General features: G+C 39.8%; 1 protein-coding gene across 4 annotated transcripts in view; it reads right to left on the bottom strand.

Annotated features, from left to right (window-relative positions):
• SAMD4A (sterile alpha motif domain containing 4A) overlaps positions 1–22852 on the bottom strand; it is a 299107-nt gene that overhangs the window by 143081 nt on the left and 133174 nt on the right. For all 4 annotated transcript variants that reach the window (XM_036749045.1, XM_036749048.1, XM_036749047.1 and 1 more), the window contains one exon: positions 151–672. In XM_036749045.1, coding sequence (XP_036604940.1) covers positions 151–672 — 522 coding nt within the window. The remainder of the gene's footprint in view (positions 1–150; positions 673–22852) is intronic.

The following is a 22852-nucleotide window of genomic DNA, read 5'->3' as shown; positions in this document are numbered from 1 at the left end:
ATTTTCTACAACCAACTTAAAACCATCAGTCCTTCTCTTCCTAAGGTTACAGAATGCAGCTAGTAGACATTTTCAAAGGGAACATGCCACAGCAAACTGCCCAAACCAGACCATGAGAACCATGATAACAGAATTAAAGGTACTACTCACTTGTGCTACTGCTGCTAGTCCCAATAGTATTGATTGTGGTGGGGACTGAAGATGAAGAGTAGAGGGGCAGGTGGCCATTCTCACAGCCCAGGTTTTTGTCCTGCCAATTGGAGGCACTGATGCATATCCCAGAATCCCGAGAGTTCTGCCATCCGTTGAGCTTGTCGTCAGAGTTTTGTCTTTGGTTATAGTAGTGTGTCTGCCCATAATCCACAGAATCAGACCGACCTCTGTTCTGACTGCTGAAGCTCCCTGATGTGCGGTCCTCTAAGTGATTCAACCACATGGCTAAAGCACTCCGGTCTTCTAGTGAAGTAGCCGGGTGGATCAAAGCATAAGACAGGAGTTGCCTGCTTTCTTCTATATGCTGGTTGTGTTCGATGGAGTGAGCCAGGATTTTAGGCAACAGTTTCATGTACTCCACTTTTGCTTCAATGTTTCCTGGCTTCAGCAAAGGCAGGTGAGTTAATAAAAGGGAAATCACTTTATCCTTGGATTCCTGCTGCCATTGGTTAATGATTCCTGGAACAGAAAACACAGGGTCATGAGCAAATATGCCTCCCCCGAAGTATATCAATATTGTCAACACAAAGTTGAAGAGATAATTCTTTTGATTTAGATTCTCAGTCTGCAGAACTCACCTATTTTCCCCAAATAAATACACTACCTTGCTAGTCTTGGGCTGCCAGCTTGACTCTGTGGTGACCAATAGTGAAAACCAAAACACTGAGAAAACTCCATACCATCCATGGAGCTATGTGACCCCCCCACAACTCCCCACTCCCATGATCCACATTCCAAAAAGAATACAGCCAGTACTTTGGGTTGATCAGCAAAATTTTCCAGCCTCATTTTCTTTTGAAAGGAAGACTAGGCATTAATAAAGGGAAGATGTGCGAGTGGCGGTGAAGACTAGGAGAGCCAGGTAGTGTGCACTACAAAGTTACTGTATAATTGAGTATTTGTATACAAGGGCTCTGAAGCCCAGATGCTAAGTTTACCCTCCCCGCCCCACAATTCCCATTGCTACCCCAAATTTCTGTCTATGAAACAAAGGAAATGTGGTTTAAATCCTTGCAAACACAGACTGAACTGAAAATACTGATAGGATATCCATGTATGGAGATGTCATGAGGGAAGGTAGGTGCTTATATGTTGTTTTGTTTAGCTGAGCTGCATTTTCTCTTTTTAAAAACATTCCTTGTTATAAAAGTTTCACAGAATAAGAGAGAAAGAAGGGTGATACATTCAGAAATGAAGATGACGTAAAACCAATATATATATATATATATATATATCAATATTTAAATTTAATATTGGCAAATTTGGATTTTGTCTGAAGTTTGTATTTCACAGCTGGAGATGACTGTCAGAAAAAAATTGTCTTCTCGTATCATTATGTCTCCATACCATTCCTGTGAATAACTAAATTAAAGGAGGGACCTTAAGCCACTAACACAAGATCAGATTGATTGACAGTGCAGTTGCTCCAAAGCCATGATCATAGAGGTACTTTATGATCACAGATTCTAAGTAAATTATATTTTTTTATCCTAAATTGTATTTTTTTCCTTGCAAGGAGGTGCCTCTCAGCAGAGGGATGGAACACCATAGAAGACTCTTACATAGGCTTACACAGCCCAGTAAATTTTAAGTCTTCCTTACTACTTGATCTTAGTGCCTTCCTTCTATTACTTCTCCTCAAATTGAGCATATATATGTGTGTGTATATACACACACATATCTTGTTTGTGTATTTTACCCCCCTTAAATTGTGAGCTCTGAGAGCAAGGACTATTTTTTGCCTTTCTTTGTATCCTTGGCACTTAGTATAATGCCTAGCACATAGTAGGTGCTTAATAAATGTTTGTTAACTGACTGGCAATGCAGGATTCAATGTGCAGGAAGGTTAAAAAATGACTTTGACATAAAAAGCAAAAGGCAACTTTAAATAATAAATGTTTAAAAATATTTCAAAGTAGGTGGTTGGCTATCCACAGAAGCAATGGGTAAAACTTGCCTTCCAAAAACATTCAGTGACTTTTGGCAAAGATTCAGTGGCACTACATCAGTCCCACATTTCAGGAAACTGTGATTCACAAGACCAGGAGGGTAATTCTGAAAGATGAGAGAAGCCCATTTTAAGAGGCTAGGCATAGATATTTATTTACTTTAAAAGGGCTTACCTAAGGGTCATGGTAGGTCATAGCTGATCACAAGCTGAATGAGCTAGCAATTGTAAAGAAAATCAACAAGACATAGGGAAAAAAAATAGGCCCTTTCACAATAATGCAAAAGCCAAAAGATGAAGGTTTTTAAATTCAGGAAGAAGGTTGCTGAGCAGTGTTTCTCTAAGGATACTAAAGACAGAAAACATTTGAGGTGAGGTATTTATCTAGTACTTTATTTCTGTGAAGTACTTGACAGAATTTCTTTCCATTGGACATAGGAAAGATCCAGACTCTTAAACCACTGGGTTGAGATTCCAAGGAAGGTAATAGAACCTCCATCCCTGCAGGTCTTCAAAATGAAAGTCTATAGTTACTGTGACTGGATGATTTAGACCGGGGATTGGTTGTGTCATGGCATCCCTTTGGCAGCATGGACCCTTTCTCAGAAGATTTTTAAATTCATAAAATACATAGGATCCTAAAGGAAACCAATTATATTGAAATGCATAGCCCCCAGGAAAAAAACCTCTGGTTTAAAATTTCATTTGTTGGAAAAAGGTAAAGGAATATAGATTATATATGAGATTTCTAGGTCTCTACTAGCTCAGTGATCCTAACTTTACCTTGTTTACTTTTCAGCTTCTTGCCACAAAATTATCTGAAGCTATTTTCACTGGAGTACAATTTTCTATTTTGTAGCAAAAAGTAGACCACTTTTAACATAAAAGTGAAAACATACTTTCAGAATTATCTGATTTCTAGAACATACAGTTTTTACCATTTTAAATAATGAATATGCAGTGTGATAATTTTTATTTTGACAATACACCCTTGCTTTTCCATCTAATAACATTTACCATAAAAAGGTTTTTATTTATTTTTTACAAATTAAAAAAAAACAGCCAACAATCTTTCTTCAGGAAGTTCCCAAAACAGTCTGAAGAGGTAGTAGGAAAGAAAACTAGGGAAGGAGAGAAAAAAAGTCTAAATAAAAACTAACTTCCTACCAGGTTCAGTCTTTTTCCTTTCCAAAATGTAAAATTAAAATGCTAAAAGTTGTGGTTAATAAAATTCAAGAGAATGATTTCTATGAATAACTTTACTTTCTGTGTCATTTTTCCTGCAAAATGATCATCCTTTGCAAGTTCAAGATGACTTTTGAAGTCATCTATAGTCTAGTCTGCAAATTTGTTTGTATCTGTGAGCTAAAAATAAACAAGGACAACAGACACTACATACTAAATAACATGCAATCTCTACACAAACACCCGCTACACAAGAATCAAACTGAAAATCAGAGGAGGAATAAGTAAAAAAAGATGACAGGAAAACATGATGCCACACAGCCAGGGTACCCTCTTTCCACAAATGAAGGAGGTATATTGCTCTTTGCATGGGAGAATTGCAGAATGTGAAAGGGGATACCTTTAATGCTACCCTTTTTCTAGATGGATGCAAACCTCTCAATCATCCCTTCCACTTTTCGTCCTCTCATTCACCTTCCTTCTCAAAAGATACACAATGTTAATTAAGTCTATGATCCTATAACCTATGATCTTAATTAACATCCTATGATCCCAAAGTTTGGCAAGGACTTCACCTAGGTTTTTCCCCCTCATCCTTTCCTACCTCAAGCTCTGCTAAAGGGAGATAAGTAACTTAAATTATTTCTACCATTATTATTTCTAAAACCAAAGAAAAACTTGAGAAAGTCACTGGTGTCCTGAGGATCTTAAATTGAGAAATTCACGATAATTGAGCCTCCGACATAAGAATAAATGATAATTGTCGCTGTCACTATACTTGCGTACCCTTTCATCATAATTAAGCACTTACTACATGCCAAGCATGACTAAGTATCAGAGTATTTTATATTTGAGCCTGGAAGTAAAAGGAAGCCAATAAAGTTTATTTATTGAGTGGGGAGCGCAGAATGATCAGATCCAAGATCACCTTGACAGGACTGAAATGAAGAGAGGCTTGAGGCAGGGAAACCAGCTAGCAGGCTATTGCATTAGTCCAAGAGTGAGGTAATTAGGTTCTGCATTGGAGTTCCAGTTACATGAATGGAGAAAAGGAGGCATACAGGAGAGATGCCATCAAGATAGAATTGACAAGACCTTGGATATGGGGGAGGGGGTGACAGAGTGAGGTGTTAAGGTTCCCAAGGTTGCAAGCCTGCATAATTACTGGGGAAATGGTGGTGCCTTCCACAATAATGGGGAAATTCAAAAGAGGGGAGAGACAATGAGTTCCCTTTTTGGACTTGCTGACTTTGAGATGTCTATGAGACATATAGTTTGAGATTCAAGCCTAGAGGTAAGGAGAAAAGTCCAGGCTAGATAAATAGATCTAAGAATCAACTAGATAGAGATGATAATTGAATCCATCAGTGTGTAGATGAGATTACTAAGTGATCTCTGGCATGTAGAGGGAGAGAGGGCTCCAAGGACAGTCTCTTGGGTAATACCCAGGTTAGCAGGTGTAGCCTGGATAAAAAATACAGCAAAAGGACACTGAGAGGAAACAGTCAGATAAGTAGGAAGAGAATCAGAAAAGAGAAATATCAGGAAAACCTAGAGAGAAGAAAGTATCCATGGAAAATATCCAGGGTCAATAGCAAACCCAACACTGTACAAAACACAGTAGAGTGGATGCTAAAATTCTGTACTAATTGGGACCCAGCACCAGGTATGCTGTTGTTCAGTCCTGTCCAACTCCTTGCGGCCCCATGGACCAGAGCATGCCAATATTGTCCATGGAGTTTTCTTGACAAAGACACTGGAATGGTTTGCCATTTCCTTCTCCAGTGGATTAAGGCAAAGTAAAATGACTTGCCCAGGGTCACACAGCTAGTTAAGTATATATTTCTGTATCTGTGTATTATATCTATCTATCTATCTATCTATTACAGGTGGGTAAGAGAGATGGAGAGAGACAGAGAGACACACACACAGAGCCTGAGTTACTTGAACCCACTAGCCAGGTGGAGAAATGATTGGATCAAACAGAAGACGTATCTAACAGGGAAGTAAGAGACTCTGGGTTATGCACATTGAATTTAGAAAGGACCTTAGCCACTATATATGTATGCGTATGTGTGTATATGGACTATATGTAGGTATGTATATATAGTCCATCTATTTAATACTTCACAAGGAGATAAAAGTGGAATTTCCTTATAATTAGTAAGCAGTGGAACACCATGATTCACACCCAGGTCCTCTGGCTCCAAAGCCCAAATGTTCTTCCCATTCTCACACACTGACTAGAGCCAGATTCCACTCACGAAAGAAGACCTCACAGTCTTAATAATCCATGCACCATTTCTGTAAAGCACTTTTGAACAACATTCACCCAGGTCATGATTTTGGAAATAGAAAGTAAGCCCCAGAATAGAGCAGGTGACTGCTAACCCACCTCCATAGCAGCACTGAAATTACACAACTCTCAGTCTCTTAACACTGTCAAATTCAGCGAGAAAAGCGCCCAGCTGTGTCTGCTGGGGGGTTTTACCAAAATAAAAGCTAATGATTTGCAATTTATAAAACAGACAGCAACAAAGAAGCAGTAAGAAGAACTATAATTAAAGACTATGAGGATTTTAAAAACTGCCCCAAGGATTCTTGGAGCGATGAGAGAGCATATTTAAAAACAAAGTCTAGCATTATTATAGCACAATGGTAAGTGAGTGTTTAAGGGCTCCAGTTGTTAGTGAATTACACTTAAATTGCTATTTTATTATACCCTAGCTTTTCAGTTTAATAACATTTACCATAAAAGGTTCCTTCACAACTGCATTTAAACAATTTGTTCATGCAAGAAATGACTTAGAATTAAATGCACACATCTGAGAGGTATTGGTTAAACAAGAGAGCCAAAATTGCTGGAAGACAGAAATACCATAATGGTTTCTAAGTGGTCAAAGGCGCTGAAGAAAATTATATTAAGAACTCAAAGGAAAAACAAGCTTCCTAGGAAAAAACATATTGTGAAATTTTTTAAACAAGGACAATTCTTTAGAGCTACACTCACAAGCAACATGGCCAGGCAAGGGCAGAAAGTGACAGCAAAGCAAGCCACAAACAAGCAAAGAAGCCTCTAAGGAACACTGAGGCATTCTCAAATATTTTTAATTTGGCAATTGGCCTTGGCCTCAACGAATGTGATTTGGTCTCTGGACAACTAAGGAAAAATATCTGCAATCCCTGTAGAGCCCTGTGGTATCAAACTGAAGTGAAAGCGGGGCCACTAAACCATATGTAACAGTCCCTCAGGGTCACCTGTTGACTTTTTAGTGAACTTTTTTATTTTGTTAAATATTTCCCGATTGAATTTCATCTCATTCAGCCCGCACTCGGGAATGCTGCAAGTTGCATATAACTGATGGGTTGGTTGTGTGTCTGAGACCTCCGCTGTGAGGGCTCGTGGGTCAGATGGGCAGTCAATAATAAACAATTATTATTATTATTATTGCTACTATGTATAGCACCCTACTCTGTGGCAGGCACTATGCTAAGTGCTTTACAACTATCAGCTCTTTTTATCCTTATGACTCTGGGAGATAGGGGCTATTAATATCCCCACTTTACAGATGAGGAAACTGAGGCAGACAGCAGTTAAGTCACACAGGTCTTCCTGACTATAGGCAGCTAGGTGGCTCAGTGCGCTGGGCCTGAGTCAGGACCCTGGACAAGTCAGTTAACCTCTGTTTGCCTTAATCCACTGGAAAAGGAAATGTGAAAACCACTCCAATAGCCTTGCCAAAAAACCCCATGGACAGCATTGGGATGCTAAGATCCTGTCAGGGTCACCAAGAGTTAAATACAACTGAGCAACATCCTCTTCTTGACTCCAGGCACATTATATCCACTGCATCACCTAGATGCCCAGCTGTTCCCCATTGGTATCCACTGAGCACATGCTATATTGCATGTATAGGGAGAGTAAGTATTAAGAGTTTTGAGGAGATAACAAGAATAGAAACCCTGGTTTGTTTTTTATAATCTCCATCACTGCAGTCTTACCACTGTGCCCAGAGTTCGTTGAAAAGAGACAGGGATAAGTTTTATGGGAACCAGAGTAAGAGATATCAACTTATTCCACTGTTCTTTATTAACTCCTTATGGACAGTAAGAGTAATCAATAATGTTGTATTAAAACTCCCTGGGCACGTACAGATCAAATAAGGAAGACACAGGTCACCCCTCCCCCCACCATTCCTCTTTGGTAACCTTTTAGGACTCAGAAAGCTCACCACTGGGGATTCCCCTTTAATGACGATGAGATGAAAGGGACTATGTTGAGCCGGTGTTTGGTACCTTACATTGCTGTTATTGGGTGTCCTTAATGGAACCTTCCCCTCACAGCTTCCCCCACCCCTCCATTTTTGTTTCTAGTGCTTGTGGTAACAAAGGACTTCTGTGACGTAATCTAGTATAAATCAGGGGACAAAGTTCACCTGTGAACCTCTTCTCTCCTTTTGGCTATCAGTGGGTCCAGGACATACCCAGTAGGCAGCATAGAAAAGATCAGAGGACAAAGAGCTCCCCTTTCTTGGATCAGTGTTCACCACCCTTTATCGGCTTTGTTTAGCTAGGTGACTCTCAGGCCTCCTGGAATTTTGGCTCTGCCTAGGATGCCTAAAGTATCTGCTTTTTATCATAGGCAACCCCTTTGATTTAAACCCTTATTTTCCTAGCCCTATGATACTTGTAACCTTCTGCTTAGTCTGATTCCCAATACTAGACCGTTCCTGGTTGAGACCCAGTGCCACCTATGCAGAGACAGCTGAGGAGAAAATGTCTCTAGGCTCCAGTGACCTGCTTGCCTGTATCCCTTTAATTGTACTCACCAGGTGGAGTTTGTGTCCCTAAGGTTTCACTTAACTCTTATGCTTATCCCTAAACTAAAGTCAGGTCCAGTAAATGGAAGACCCCAGAGAAAAAGGAACATCACCCTACTGATGGGGTTTAGACTGTGGGAACCCCCTTGAATCCAACCCTGAATCTTCCCACTCTATCTGGCTTTTCACGCCCAAAAAGCCTAGCCTAGCCTTTCACTGTCTGTTTACCCCTGGATTGCCTTCTAGCTGTTTCCCTCCCTAGATCCTGATCAAAATATCTATACCTTAGCTCTGTTACCCTAGCCCTCTATTGTCTGTCATCTCCACACAGCCCTCAAAGCTATTTCCCACCCTTAACCTCACTCCTGGAGTCTTGACCTCTAGTCACCCCAGTCCCATCAAGATCCTCCTTAGACTCCTTCTCTAGACCCTTTCTAAACCCCTCCTCTAGTCATCCCAGACTACTCAACCACCCCTCAATCTCTCCCACAATCTTTCTGTATAGAAGTCTCATCTTACCTCCATTGAAGGTGCTCACATTCAATCTAGCTCAGCTTAGATTAATCTGGCCCGCTGCATTAGCATCACAAATGCTCAGGTTCCCTAACAGTCTACCCAATATGGGGTATCTTTAAAAAACTGTCTTTTTTCTTTGGCTGAGAAGGCTTGAGTTGAATTCATTAGGCAGGACTCAGTGTGTCGGTATTTTGGGGTTACGAGCATCCCTCAACCCCAAACCTCATCACTACCAGAAGCAGGGCTTCTAATATGAAGGCAGAACTATTACCTCAAAGATTATTATTACAGAATCTAAGTCTTTAGTTACTTGCTATAATTGGGAATCTATGCTGAACTTTGGGGTAGTGTTGAAGTCATTAATTCCAAAGAAATTAAATGCTTGAATCCAGATTTCTCATGCATTTTCAGTTGAGTAGAGGCAGGAGTAGGGCATGGTGAATAGATTCTGCAGGGCTGCAAACCTGGATTCAAATCCTATCTCTGACACGGACTGGTTTCCTATGTCCTTGGGCAAGTCACAGCTTCTCAGGGCCCTGAGCAACCCTTCTAAGCTCTAAATTGCAAAAGTTGGTCAACCTGTCAATGCATAGAGAGTCCTCTCACCTAGGAGTTCCCTATATCAATGAAATCACAAGCCCAGTCCCTACCCTCAATTACGGTTTTTCATTGTCACAATTTTTATTTGTATTTATTATTAGGTACCCATTGCTTCCCATTTCAGAAATCTCTGTTTTGCCATCAAGAGGAATGACCCCTTTAACTCAGTCTGGTAAACAGATTGGATGGATTGGATATTTGCTGAAATCTGAGTCAAATGCAAACTATTTGTTACTAATGCCACGGAGAGGTCTGTTAAAAAAAAACCAGACATTTAGGGCTATGTTTCTGTTGAGTTGGCTCTGCATTATGCTGATATCCTTCACTTTAAGATCAAAACAGAAAAAAAAAGATCAAAAGAGGAACAATTCAGAAATGAAAATAAAAAGATTAGCTCAATTAAATTTTTTTTCTATGGCCAAATTTTCTCAATACTGTTTAAAATGGAACATTTCCCCATGTGCTTGAAAACAAACACTTAATTTGATCAGTTAATGCATTTAATGAGTGCTTTCCTGATTGTAACTGATACCTATTTAAATGAGCTTCACAATAAAGATTTTAGACACTTTCCAATCATACAATATTCAGAGGCAGCAGAATTAGATTATAGTTCCTATGATTTAACTTTCAAAAACATCTGTTGGAGAGAGGGAAAAAATACATGAAAACTCAGGATAGAAGGAAGTCTATATTAGCAAAAGTATGATCTGTCCTAGTATCTCTGACCATAAATGACTATGTTCTTAATAGAATCTCATAAGATTATCACCAAAAATTACAGGTGAAAAAATGTATTGTCATCCTCCTCTCTTGAGGAGAATTAACAAATCCTTGAAAAAATATGGATACTTGGCTAAGCCCTTTAAGAAAAGATGTAAAAACCATCAAATAGTAGGACACTTAGATCCCATTGATTTTAAGGGTAAATCTGTTCCCTTTTTTGTCACCATTCCACTCCAAACTCAAAAAGAATCCACATTACTCTGCTCTTTTACAAGAATGAGTATACTGTCTTTAGACTAATACTGGGAGGAAAACATTCTTTGTACAATTATGTCTGAGTAAGGCCTTTCAACATGTGTTTCAATGAGCACTGTCTGAAAATGAGAATCCTAAGAATTAGTTTGGTTCATGTAATTGCAATATTATTATATTCACCACTTCTAGAAGCTTTAAGTCTCTTAAATATTTGTCGGATTTCTGAGTCAACACACGACAGCATCTTGGAAGGAATTGAGAAGATCAAGTCATGACAGAAATGTAACTTTATCATCAAATATGTTAGCTCCACAGGTTACTCTCACATGAACCTGCTTTTAGAACTTCAAAAGAGCTGTGTTGGAGCTCCCCTCCTAACCCCCTCTCCCCCACCCCCGCCCTGGTGCCAAAGTGTTCATGTTGAATTTTTGTGGATCTTGTTTCTTGATATATTTCATAATGAAAAAGGTTTCACTAGACTCTGCAAGGTCTAGGAATCAAAAAAGAATGTGTTTTAATTCTGATTTATCCTTTGTATTTGTAACCTCAGAAAAAGTGTTTTAACTTCTCCGTGTTTCTACATCATTGAGGTTAAAATGGAATAATACTTATTGATCTCAGAGAAGAATTATGAAGAGTATCAAAGTAGTACTAAATGCTGTGTCAATGTTAAAATGTCTAGAAATAAAAATTCCTCTGAACAAAATACTTTTTAATGTCAGGTTACCCCGTTCCTACACATTCAAAATAAGAGTTAACTGCTTCAATTAACTTGGAGACAAAGCTTCAAAATTTAGATACCATTCCTCCAAAACTCAAAAGTATTTGTGTGTGTAAATGCTAAAATTACAAGTGAGTGAATTTGAAATTGCTATTCTTTCCATGGACCTGTATTTACACTTATCAATAGAAAATTGATGACAAATTTTATAAATAATCTTCTTCCTCTGTGATATGGGAATTCTGTAGAAACATTTTTTTAAAACTTAGCATGATTTATTGTGATGAGGGGAAAATAAGTGATTTAATGGTTTTCCTTATCCTTCATTACAAATCAACCATTGTTTACTTTAGCATTAGAAGAGTTGTACAAGTGGACAAGTCCAATTCTTGGAACTGACTGGCCTAGTAAAGTTAGGCAGTCCCCATTAAGTCCAGACCTGTAGAGGGAGTCAGAGACACATCTTCCCTTTTGGATTCAGTTTAGAGGCTATTTAGCCAACACTGAGAGATCTCAAATAAATGCAAAGGGACAGGCAATCCATTTTAATAGTCCACTTTGAGCTGAAGCAAAGCATGGTGAGATTGAGCCTTCTCTCCAGATATCTGCAGCTGACTGCCTCTGGCACCAGGTCCCCACTTCCTAGGTTAACAGTTATTGCTTCAGAACAGGGGTCCCCAATCTCTCTGCAGGGAAGTGTGACTTTTGTTTCCTTCAAATCTCACAGAATGGTGGGGATGAGGAGTGGTAAAGTAAAAGGAGAGGGGCTTGATGCTACAGGGTTTCTTAAATGAGTGTTGGGGGATAGGTACTTAGGAGCTTGGAGTGAGGGCTGGAGGCAGTCGCCAAGAAAGCATCATTTAAAAAATTCAAGTGAGACGGGCTACAATCAACTGGTGTGACCAGTGTCATCTGACCACCTAGACCCTTGCATTGTGGTGTAATAATAACTGCTGTTTATGTGGTACTCTAAAGTTTGGATCAAATAAGAACAGATTTTATATAGATATACATATAAAATCTATTCTTACTTGATTCAATGTGGTTTAACTTTATTATCCTAGCTCTAAATTCTACATTCTATCTGCTATGGAATGTGTTTTCTCAAGCATCTATTGAATTGCAAGATGACTCAGCCCAGAGTGCTGCATCATACCTAGAGACTAAAGGACCCTCTTGAATATCTAAAACTGAAAAGTTCAAAATTTTAAAATAATGAAGAACATTTTCATATTGTCACCTCCTCTCTTTAAGACTCAAGCAAATTAAATAGGCATAAGGATGAGCACAAAGTCCTTTCACTGGCCACACCAACCCTGTGCACTTAGCATAGGGCCTGACACATACTGAGTGTTTAATGATCTGCAGCTGGGTCTGGGCCTGGGGTCAGGAAGACCCTGAATTCAAATATGACCTCAAGACACTTACTTTGTGTGACCTTGGGCAACTCACTTAACTGCTGCCTGCCTCAGTTTCCTCATCTATAAAATGAAGAACATAATAGCACCTACCTCACAGGATTGTTATGAAGTTTGTTCTCTTCTTCTGCATAAAAACGGCTGTGCCCTCTGGCTTTGTCTCTATGATTTTTTACCCCACTAAGAAAATTTTTGTTCCATAAGGTCATTTGTTCTCCCCCTTGTCACGATAAATTGTGCTTGGTCAAAATAAAATGTTTTAATAAGAATTTCCAATTGTTCACAAAAACATTTCAGGAAAAATGGTAATAAATTAATTTTGTCATTATTTTCTAATGATCTCATACTTTGAAAAATATTTCCAATATTTCATCCATCTTACATAAGAGAATGAGAAAGGTTTGAGTTTGGCAAAACTGGGGAACCCCAAAATAGGACCCAGAGCAATTTGGTAGTTGTTGGGCAAATAGCCCATGACAATGCTTACAATCTAGCCTTTAGAGCTTAAAATCAGAAGGTCTATGAAAATTCAGTCATTGTTAGTTAGAGTGGGATTAGCTGCTAACATATAGGCAAGAATTAGGCATAGAACCTCATTATCTGTTTCAAAGGGGGTAGGGAGATTCAACCTAGAAAAGAAGAAAGAGTTCAATGAGAGTGAAAAAGGGCTGGAGTTAGAGAGGGAGTGCAGAAAGATGGAGAGAGAGGCATTGTCCACAGAGGTCTGGGGTTAAATCTATGAAGAGATTAGAACCATTACTACTGGGACATACAACCTGTCAGAGGACTTAAATAGCTTTTAGCAAAGGCATTTACTAAGAACAGTTGCTACAAAATATTCCCCAAATAAATCTAGTATGGTGTACTCTCTCACAAACATAGCATCCATGGGAAGTGTGGGCTCAAACTTCAGAGTACCTTCATTAACACAGGATGAAACATACGTGGCAAAGGATAGAGATCTCACAGCTCCTAGCACCACATGACCTAAAGTCCTTTCTTGCTTTGTAGTGTCCTAATGCAGCTCCCTGGGTGCAATGTCTCTGTTGGGTGGGCTACTCAGCTGGGCTCCCAGGGTCTGCCCTTTTCTGGAGGAGTCCATAACTACCATACCATTCCTATCTGCCACAAGGGAAGTCCACCTTCTTCCATTGGGGCTCTCTAGATCCGAAGTCTGTTTCTCTACATCTATGTGTGTGTGTCTCTGATGCAGACTGGATGTATTTTCTGCCACTGTTCTAATAGGTCTGATGATGTGGTTAATAAAGAGAAAAAGCCCACACTTCCCTACTTCAGGGTCTTCCTCTTCCGAGGCTCTGTAGCATGGACTCGCTTGCTTCCAACCACTGAAGTACTAAAATTTATCCAGCTATTTAAATCCCCAAGAGGCATGGCTAGATTGTTTGCTCAGCCAACGATGCTATTCCCTTCTTCATCCAACTAAAGAAATGCATACTTCATAAAGGGTTCACCTGGTGTAGATATATCTCTTTCACATATTAAAATCTCATCTTGAATTGCTGCATTCTGTGATTATATCAGCTGACCTGATGAGGGAACCTCAACCCACTTCCACTTACAGAAAGCAGAGTGGTGTAATAAAAAATCCACATTTAGCACCTTGTAGTTTGCAGATACTTTCTTCACAACAGCCTTATCCCCTATTCTACAAGTGAAGAGAGTGAGCTTAAGTGACCTGGCCATAATCATACTGCTAGCATCAGAGGAGTCTCACACCCCAGACTTCCTTCAGTTCTAGGTGCAACATTTTAGGAATTTTTTTTGATAAATTAGAGAGAATCCAGAGGACCACAGATAGGATAGTGAAGGGCCTGGAGAGCATGCCATAATGATGAATAGTTGAAGGAAAAAAGCCTGGAAAAAAAGAAGACTTAGGAGAGGTAGGAGAGCTATGTGCAAATATCTGAAGGGTTATCAGACCAAGGGTAGTAGATCTTTTTCTGCTTAGCTCTAGAGGGGAGAACTAGGAAAAACAGGAGAAAATTAAAAAATGGGCAAATTTGGATTTGATGAAAGGGGACATTTTCCTTTAAAATAGAGGCATCAAATGGTGGGATGGGCTTCTGAGGCAGGTAGTGGGCTTTCCCCTCTCTGGAGGTATTATTTGGGGGTGTGCTATTTAGGTTGGCCTTTGAGGTCCTTCCAAAGACTGACATTCTGTGATTCCATGACTCTGAGATCTCTTTCTATTACTTCTACTTTAGGCCCCAGAAGTGGCTGCCAGGAGAACACTATAGGCTTACTAGGAAAGTCTTGTTTCTTTGAGGCTTCTGACTTTCCTGGCATTTCTGCAGACCAATCCTCCCTTTCCTCTCATTCTCTGCTTAACTCTCTACTGTCTGCCTTCTGACCTCATCATTCAATTGAAACTGTTACCATTAATTAAATTATCAATCTCCTAATTGCCAAATCTAATGGCCTTTTCTCAATCCTCATCCTTCTTGACCTCTCGGTGCAGCCTTTGACACTGTCAATCACCACCTTCTCCTTCACACTCCCTTCTGTCTAAGTTTTCATGATACTAACACTCTAGCCTGGTTCTCTTCCTACCTATCTGGCTGCTCCTGCTCAGTCTTCTTTGCTAAATCTTCATCCAAGTCACACCTGCTCACTGTGGGTATCCCACAAGGCTCTGTCCCGGGCCCACTTCTCTTCTCTCTGTATTATTTCACTTGGTGATCTCATCAGCTGCCATGGATTCAATTATCTTCTCTAGCTGATGCTTTTCAAATCTGTTTATCCAGCCCTAACCTTTCTCTCTGCTGACCTCCAGTCTTGCATCTCCAATTTAATATTGGACACCTCAAGCTTTGTCCCATAAGTTATCTTTTTTTCTAAATTTTTAAGTAATTTATTTAACTTTATTCTTCAACATTCACTTCTCCCAGCTTTTAAGTTTCAAATTTTCTCCCCCTCCCTCCCCTCCGCTCTGTGCAATCTGATAACGGCTCTACATGTACATTCTTATTAAACACACCTATAAGATATCTTAAAATCAGCATGTCCAAAATGGAACTCATTTTTCCCCCCAAGTCCTCCTTATTTCTGACTTCCCTTTTACTTTAGAGGGTATCCCCATCTTCCCAGCTACTTAGACTTACAACCTAAGTGTTATCCTTAACTCCTCTCTATCTCTCAACTCCCCATATATCCCCATTGCCAAGACCTGTTAATTTTACCTTCATAACATCTTTCATATTTGCCCCATTCTGTCCTCAGACACTGCCACCACCCTGGTGCAGATCCCTCATCACCTTGTGCCAGGACTACCATAATAGTTTGCTACTGGGACTGCTGGTTACGACAAGTCTCCCTCCAATCCAGAGATTTTCCTAAAACACAGGTCTGACCCTATCATTCCCCTATTTAAAAAACTCCAGTGGCTCCCCATCATATTCAGAGTCAAATATAAAATACCCCCACCCTCCACCTTTCCAGTCTTCTCACATCTTACCACCACACCATAAGCTCTTCAAGTGATACTAGCATTTTTGCTGTTCCTCAAACAAAAGACACTCCATTCTCCCAGCTCTGGGGATTTATTTAAGTGGCTATCCCTCAGGCCTGTAATATTCTCCTTCGTCTTTGGTTTCTCTGGCTTCCTCAGGTCCCACTTAAAATCCTATCTTTTGTAAGAAGTCTTTCTCAATTCCCCTTAATTCTAACACATTCTCTCTGTTAATTATCTCCAATTCTATCCTGCATGCATCTTGCTTGTATATAGCTGTTTGCATGTTGTCTCCCCCATTAGATTAGACTGTGAGCTCCTTGTGAGCAGGTACTGTCTTTTGCCTTTCTTTGTATCTATCCGAAACACTTAACACAATGCCTGCCACACAGCACAGAGTGACTGGCAGATAGCAGGCACTTAATAAATGTTTAATGACTTACTGGTACAAGATTCCCAGCTTTTGGCAAATCTGAAAGCACAGTTTTGCCTGTTTTACACATTAGGAGCAAGTGAAGAAGCAAAAAACTGTCTTTTATGACCATTTTTAGATTTATGTGATCTTTCAGCAAAATAAAAGACCCATACAAATCCCCACCCTGCTCCCACCAAAAGAAAACAAAAACAAAATAAAACCCCTGGGAATAACATTCTAAAAACCTCCAATCACACAGAAAGATATCCTGAGAATATCTTGAAGTCACTTCACTTTTTGAAGACTAGATTCCTCATGTGTAAAATTAAGTGGCTGGACCAGAATGATTTCTAAGATCACTTCCACCCCTAAGTCCCTGTATGGATAGCCAGAAAAGCCCTGAGCTAAGCTGCCAGAACATTACCTCTAATTGGTTGTTCCTGATGGCAGTTTGGTGAAGAAGTAGCATCCAGCATCAATTCAGAGGTCTGAAGACACAGTACTGTGAGATATTCAGCAACAGTATTGAAATTATCTCGGACTCCGGGACCATAATATTTTGCTGAATCTTTGAGGGAGGACACAGAAGCTGCACAGGTCATATGGAGCTGAACACATTACAGTTGAACCAGATGGTAAGTGAAAAATCGGTGGGTTGATGGAATTATAACATAAGGGATTACTCCATCTCCTCCCTCTCCACCTTGCCCTCCTCTTTTTCTTCCCTCCCCTGGTGTCCTCTGAGCATAGCTCCCCATTGTTGAGTGGGTGGGAGGTGGATTGTGATGTCAGAGGATGGTGGGTGACTCAGAGGAGAGCAATGGCCAGCGGTGTTACAGAGGTCTATGGAAACACTTCTGCACCTGATTCTTTAAAGAGACAGATATCTCTTTAATCATTTGTATTTTACTGTAGTAGATTTCAGAGGGCAAAATCAGCAACACCAGCTATCTACCAGATAAGGAAAACTGAGAGACACAGAGAAACTGAATGACTTGCCCAAGATCACCCAACAATTTAGTAGTGGAGCCAGGAATTAAGCCCAAGTCTCTTGGCAGATAACTAACTAGTCCTGAAGAGTCCAGTGGACCATGCTGCCTTTTTTTAGAAAGTTTCCATACGCCTTCTATTCCTAACCTTGATAACAAGCATTGCTTGTTCTCATGCCTTAGGCAACACCACATGAACTATCTATGTCACAGACCTACTAACTGTGACCCTTATAGAATTTGACCCCTCTCTCTAGGGCTGGCCATATGCACTAACTTGGCTAGGCCTTTATCGAGTTTACAGAATTTAATTTTTTTTCTTTTTCTCTACATTCCCTTATTTAAGAAGATGGGGGAGAAAAGAGAGTAAGGGAGGGAAGAAAGAGATAGAGAGAGAAAAAGAGAGAGATAGAGAGAGAGAGAGAGAGAGAGAAGAAACAAAAGAGTAAATGGGGCACTACTACCTGGAACTTCATACAAACCAGAAACTTGACTCTGTTTCTTAAAGGAAAAAGCAGCTGCTTGCCACTACCCTTCATGGTCAGTCCCCAGCATGGACAAGAAGGCCAGAAGTCTGCAGTGTTTTCAGTAGGAACATTTTGTTCACAGTCTCTTGTGGTGTGGCAAGAAACATTATTCTGTCGTTGCTAATCTGCAGACTTTTTTGGAAAAGTAAATGCTCTGGGAGAATTGGAAGATAATGTAATAAATGGAGTCCATCATTATTTTATTTTTGTTTGTTTGTTTTTAAACTATGTGAACACCTGGATTGCTGCCTACTGTGGAAAAGTCCTTTGGGTGAGGAAACTCCTCTGAATGAGATAAGAAGGGTATGTGAGGTATTGATATACAGAATTTGGCACATGGTTTAAACTACTTATCCCTGAACAGATTCCAGCACCGAAATGATGCCACGGCAGTTGCATATATTGGAAGAGCCAGTGTGTGCATAAACTAGCTGCAAGAAACCCTAATGGACAGGGGTGAGAAGCAATAAGCTTCCTATAAGAAGCCTGTTATGTTTTTTCAATGTAAAACCAATTGCATTTCGACTATGTAGTAAATAAAATAAGGCTTCATTCTACAAGATATCCTGGATTGACACCATGTGACCTGTCTTTGCTGCTTCTTCATGTGACTATGGCCTCCCGATTTAGCCAGTAACTGACTCCCAATGACCTGTAATAACACCATTCCTAAATTAGAGTTCTCAATTTGACTTGGCCTCAGTCCCTCCCTCAAAGCAAAATAAAGCATCTGTTTTCTTTTTTTTTCCACATTCATAACATTCTCCTTTTTTAGTTGCCAATTCAAACCCTGCTCTAGTCAGATTGAACTTTTCCTCAAAAAAAAAAAATCTTTTTTTTTTCTGGTTAGCCAAAGAACCCAATGGAAAAACCCCAAGAGACAAAAACAAAAACAAAGTCAGACAAAAATTCCAAGTAAGTGACATTCATCTGGAAAAGCTATGATTCACATGCAAATAAAATCTGTCCAAATTTACTGTTGTATGACGCAAGCCCCTGGCTTCAACATAAAAGGGGCAGAATGAAATCACCCACAATTAAGTTCACTCTGTAATACTGCAAAAGGGACTGTTATCTGGCTAGACTATTCAAACTAATAAAATAGAAATCCAATGATACAGAACCAAGTTAATTGTATTGCCATCCCCATGTATATACATTCACATAACTATGCATATGTCCATGCATGACCCACAAACACACAAAGCTCCTAAGAAAAACCATCCATATTTACCTGAAATTAGCAAAATCTCATCTAGAGCTGGTGTTTGAACGGGAAACAGTGAATATCACCCATTCTGCATAGGAGAAGCAAGCATGCACATGGGAATTCGGTGAGTAGTTCCCATGTGAAAGTTCGGAATATCTCACTTCATTAGAGAGCTACACTATAAGGAAGTTTTCTGCAAGTGAGGTAAGAGATTCTTTTCAAGATATACACGATATATTCATGAGTTTTATTCCCATTGTCCCTGGATGCAATGAGTTCTATAGACTAAAGCAGAGGTGTCAATATGTGGCTAAAATGGAATTGGGAGATATTTAGGAAAATACAAACACACCAGATTGTGGGTAATGTTAATATGTGTTTTTCTAAGTCAATATGCAGCCCTCCCAGTTTCCATACCAAATCATCAATGAAGAACAATGTAGAATGATGGAAAGAGCATGAGTTTGGAGTCAGATGACCTGGGGCCCAGTCCCGGTTCTGACAATATTGGACCATCAGAAAATCTGAGCCTTAAACTCTTCATTGGCAAAATTAAAGATAATCGTACTTACACAACCTACCTGATAGGACTGCAGTGAGAAAAGTGGTTTGTTAATCCTAAAATGGTACAGAAACACGAACTATTATTATTTGTCTACTTTCAAGCAACTTAGTATCCCCTGATTAGGAGATGTATAATTTTAACTCCTGCCTCCCACTTTCTCCTTCCTTCTTTTGTGTAAGTGAAGATAATCCTGGATCTGCCACTAAGCTATGTTAACTTGGCCCAAGTCATTTGATTCCTGAGATTCACTTTCTTCATTTGTAAAAAAATGGATAATAAGACTATGTACCTCACAGGGTTGTTGTGTGGATTAATGGCTTTGGGGGGGCAGGGGAAGTTTCGTCTTGACTTATGAGGTCATCCTGTCACCTAATTCCTGGTGTGGGAAAACAATCCATTGGTACAGATCAATAGTTCATCTGTAATTTATAGTTCTGTGGCATACAGTTACTATATACCAAAAGGAGGATTTTGAACCCAGGCTTCCTGACTCTAAGACCCAGCCTTTATCTAGCAACTGAGGTATCATACAACCTTTAATCTTCTCATACCTTAGAGCCCCTTGCCCCATCACATACTTTATAATCCAGTGACACAGGTCTCCTTAATGTTCCTCAAACAAAACGCACCATCTCCCAAAGCTGGGCATTTTCATCGGTTGTCCATCATGCCTGGAATGTTTTCCCTTCTCATCTCCATCTCCTGGCTTCCCTGGCTTCTTCCAAGTCCCAGCTAAAATGCTACCTTCTTTTTCCCAATCTCCCTTTATTATGTTGCCTTCCGTCTGTTGATTTTTTTCAGATTTATAGCTTATTTGTACATAATTTGCATCCGGTATTGGCCACTAGAGTGTGAGTCATTCAGAGCAAGACTTTCTTTTGCCTTCTTTGTATCCCTAGCACTTAACACAGCACTTAAGCACATAGAAGGTGCTTAAAGGATGTTTATTGACTGACTGATGGCCAATATACTTTGCTTCTCACATGGTGCTATTTAAATGCAAATAACTTATTTATTTTTGTTCTGTTCCAACTTCCTACCCAAAATAGAAATTCTTCTTTTACATTCAGCTTCTCATAGGTGTACATTCAGCTTCTACTTAGTATAAATAATTTTGCAAAGTAGCAAGGACAATAGATTGAGTTAATAGACCTGGGCTCTAGAATTGATTCTGCCACTAAATATCTTTTGACCTTAGGGACTCCATTTTCTTATCCTGAAGATGAGAGCATTGAACTTAATCTTGTCCAAGGCTCCTTCTAGCTCTAGATTAGAAAGTTCCTCCTTATCTATCAATTGGTCTTAGTTCTGCTCTGTGGAGCAACGCAGAAAAAAAAACTCCAATCCTTCTCCAACACGACAGCCCTTTAAATATTTGGAGACAATTATCATGAACTCCCCACCTGCCCCCATCACCAATCTCTTCTCTTTTCCAGGTTATACAACTTTATTTCTTTCAACTATTCCTTTTATATCCTGGTTGTCAGGCCCGTTGCCATTCTAGCTGCACCATTCTGGATACACTGAACGTCACTCTAAAAATGTGGTGCCCAGAACTGAAGACACTATTATTACTGATGTAGTCTGTATATGTCTTCTCCAAAATTATCCTCTGAGGTCTCATAGGGAGAAGGGGAACTTGAGAGACATGAATTCCTCCTTCACAAAGGCATTTTTCCTCAAATAGACTCAGGGAGTGAGCCTGCTGCTTTACATAACTACTAGGGTAAGAGACAGGCTAGTAAAGAAACATAAATGTCATTTTACCCAATTTCTCATTCCACCAACCCCAGCACCAGCTAAACAGCTGTGCATGGCTGCAATTGAGAATTGCTTGAACTAACAAAGGTACCATCTGTGAAGCATCTTAACTGAAATCTTTTAAACCCCCCACCTTTTTTTTTTTTTGGTTTTCCATGGCAAGATGGTTAATTGCAATGAATGACTAACTGCATGATATGGCACAACAAGCAATCTCTCTTGGGGCACTCAGAGCTACTTATAATCTGCAACATACTCATGTAGCAATCAGCACAGAGGTCAGAAGGTAAGAGTATTTTAACGTCTGTAACAATGAGATTTAAACCAAGTCTGTTGGGTTGAGTTTGCTCAATTCTATTTTAAAGTATGGATGCGTTAGGGTAGGTGGTTTTGGTTTTTGTATTTCCCACGTGAATTTTGATTAAAACAAAGAAACACTTTGAGTTACGTATGGCCAAATCCAACCAGTGAGAGCTCAAAGATGCAACTGCTTCCCCTCTGAAGGTGAATTGACTCCTTCAGGGTACCATTTCAAGAGTCATTAACCTAGTAAATATTGACACATGCACTGCTGAACTTTTCTATGAATGTTACTTACTTCTCTTTGCAAAATCAGTAATTCTTTTTGGGGTACCATGAAAAGAATTCATTCTTTTCCACTGGGTAATTTACTTCCTAGAAGAGGTTTGGGGTTGAGGGGTGCTCGACACCCCAAAGTACCGACATGCCGGCTCCTGCCGAAAGAATTCAACTCAAGCCTTCTCAGCCAGGGGAAAAGGGAAAGTTTATTAAGTGTTTGCCATAATGGGTTTAAGAAATCCCACCCTTTGTGATGCCTGTTTTCACAAGCGGGCCAGATTCAACCTACTGAATTAGATTGAATCTGAGCACCTTCATGGAGGCAAGATGGAGATTATATACACAAAGATTGTGGGAGGGATTGAGGGGTGGTCTGGGGTGACTAGAGGAGGAGTTTAGGGAGGGCCTTGAGGAGGAGTCTAAGGAGGAGCTTGATGGGACTGAGATGAGGTCAGACTCCAGAGTGGGAAATAGCTGAAGGCTACATGGAGATGACAGACAATAGACGGCTAGGGGAACAGAGCTAGGGTATAGATATTTTGATCAGGATTAAGTGTGGGGAAACAGCTGGACAATAGAGGGCTAGGCTAGGCAGAGACTTGGGCCCAATGATGATGCAAGGCCCATGGCCTTAGGGGAAGGCCCGATCTAGTTGGAAGACTCAAGGTTCAAGGGGGTTCCCAGAGATTGTGCCCTCATCATTCCCTCTTCAATTTATCACATAACTTCAATTTTTCACATAACTAGTGGTATATGTATATACATACATACATACATATACATACATATACATACATACATATACATACATATAATATATATGTATATACACATTCTATTGGTACATAGCTATTTGTCTCCCCCATTAGACTATGCACTCCTCGAGAGGTTTGTTTTTAAAACAAGCATTTATTTAGCACCTACTATGTGCCTGG

Source organism: Trichosurus vulpecula, chromosome 3 (assembly GCF_011100635.1).
Source record: "Trichosurus vulpecula isolate mTriVul1 chromosome 3, mTriVul1.pri, whole genome shotgun sequence".
In the NCBI taxonomy this organism is placed as follows: Eukaryota; Metazoa; Chordata; class Mammalia; order Diprotodontia; family Phalangeridae; genus Trichosurus; species Trichosurus vulpecula.
The sequence above is the reverse complement of the archived record's forward strand: the minus strand, read 5'-3'. Positions and strand labels throughout refer to the sequence as shown.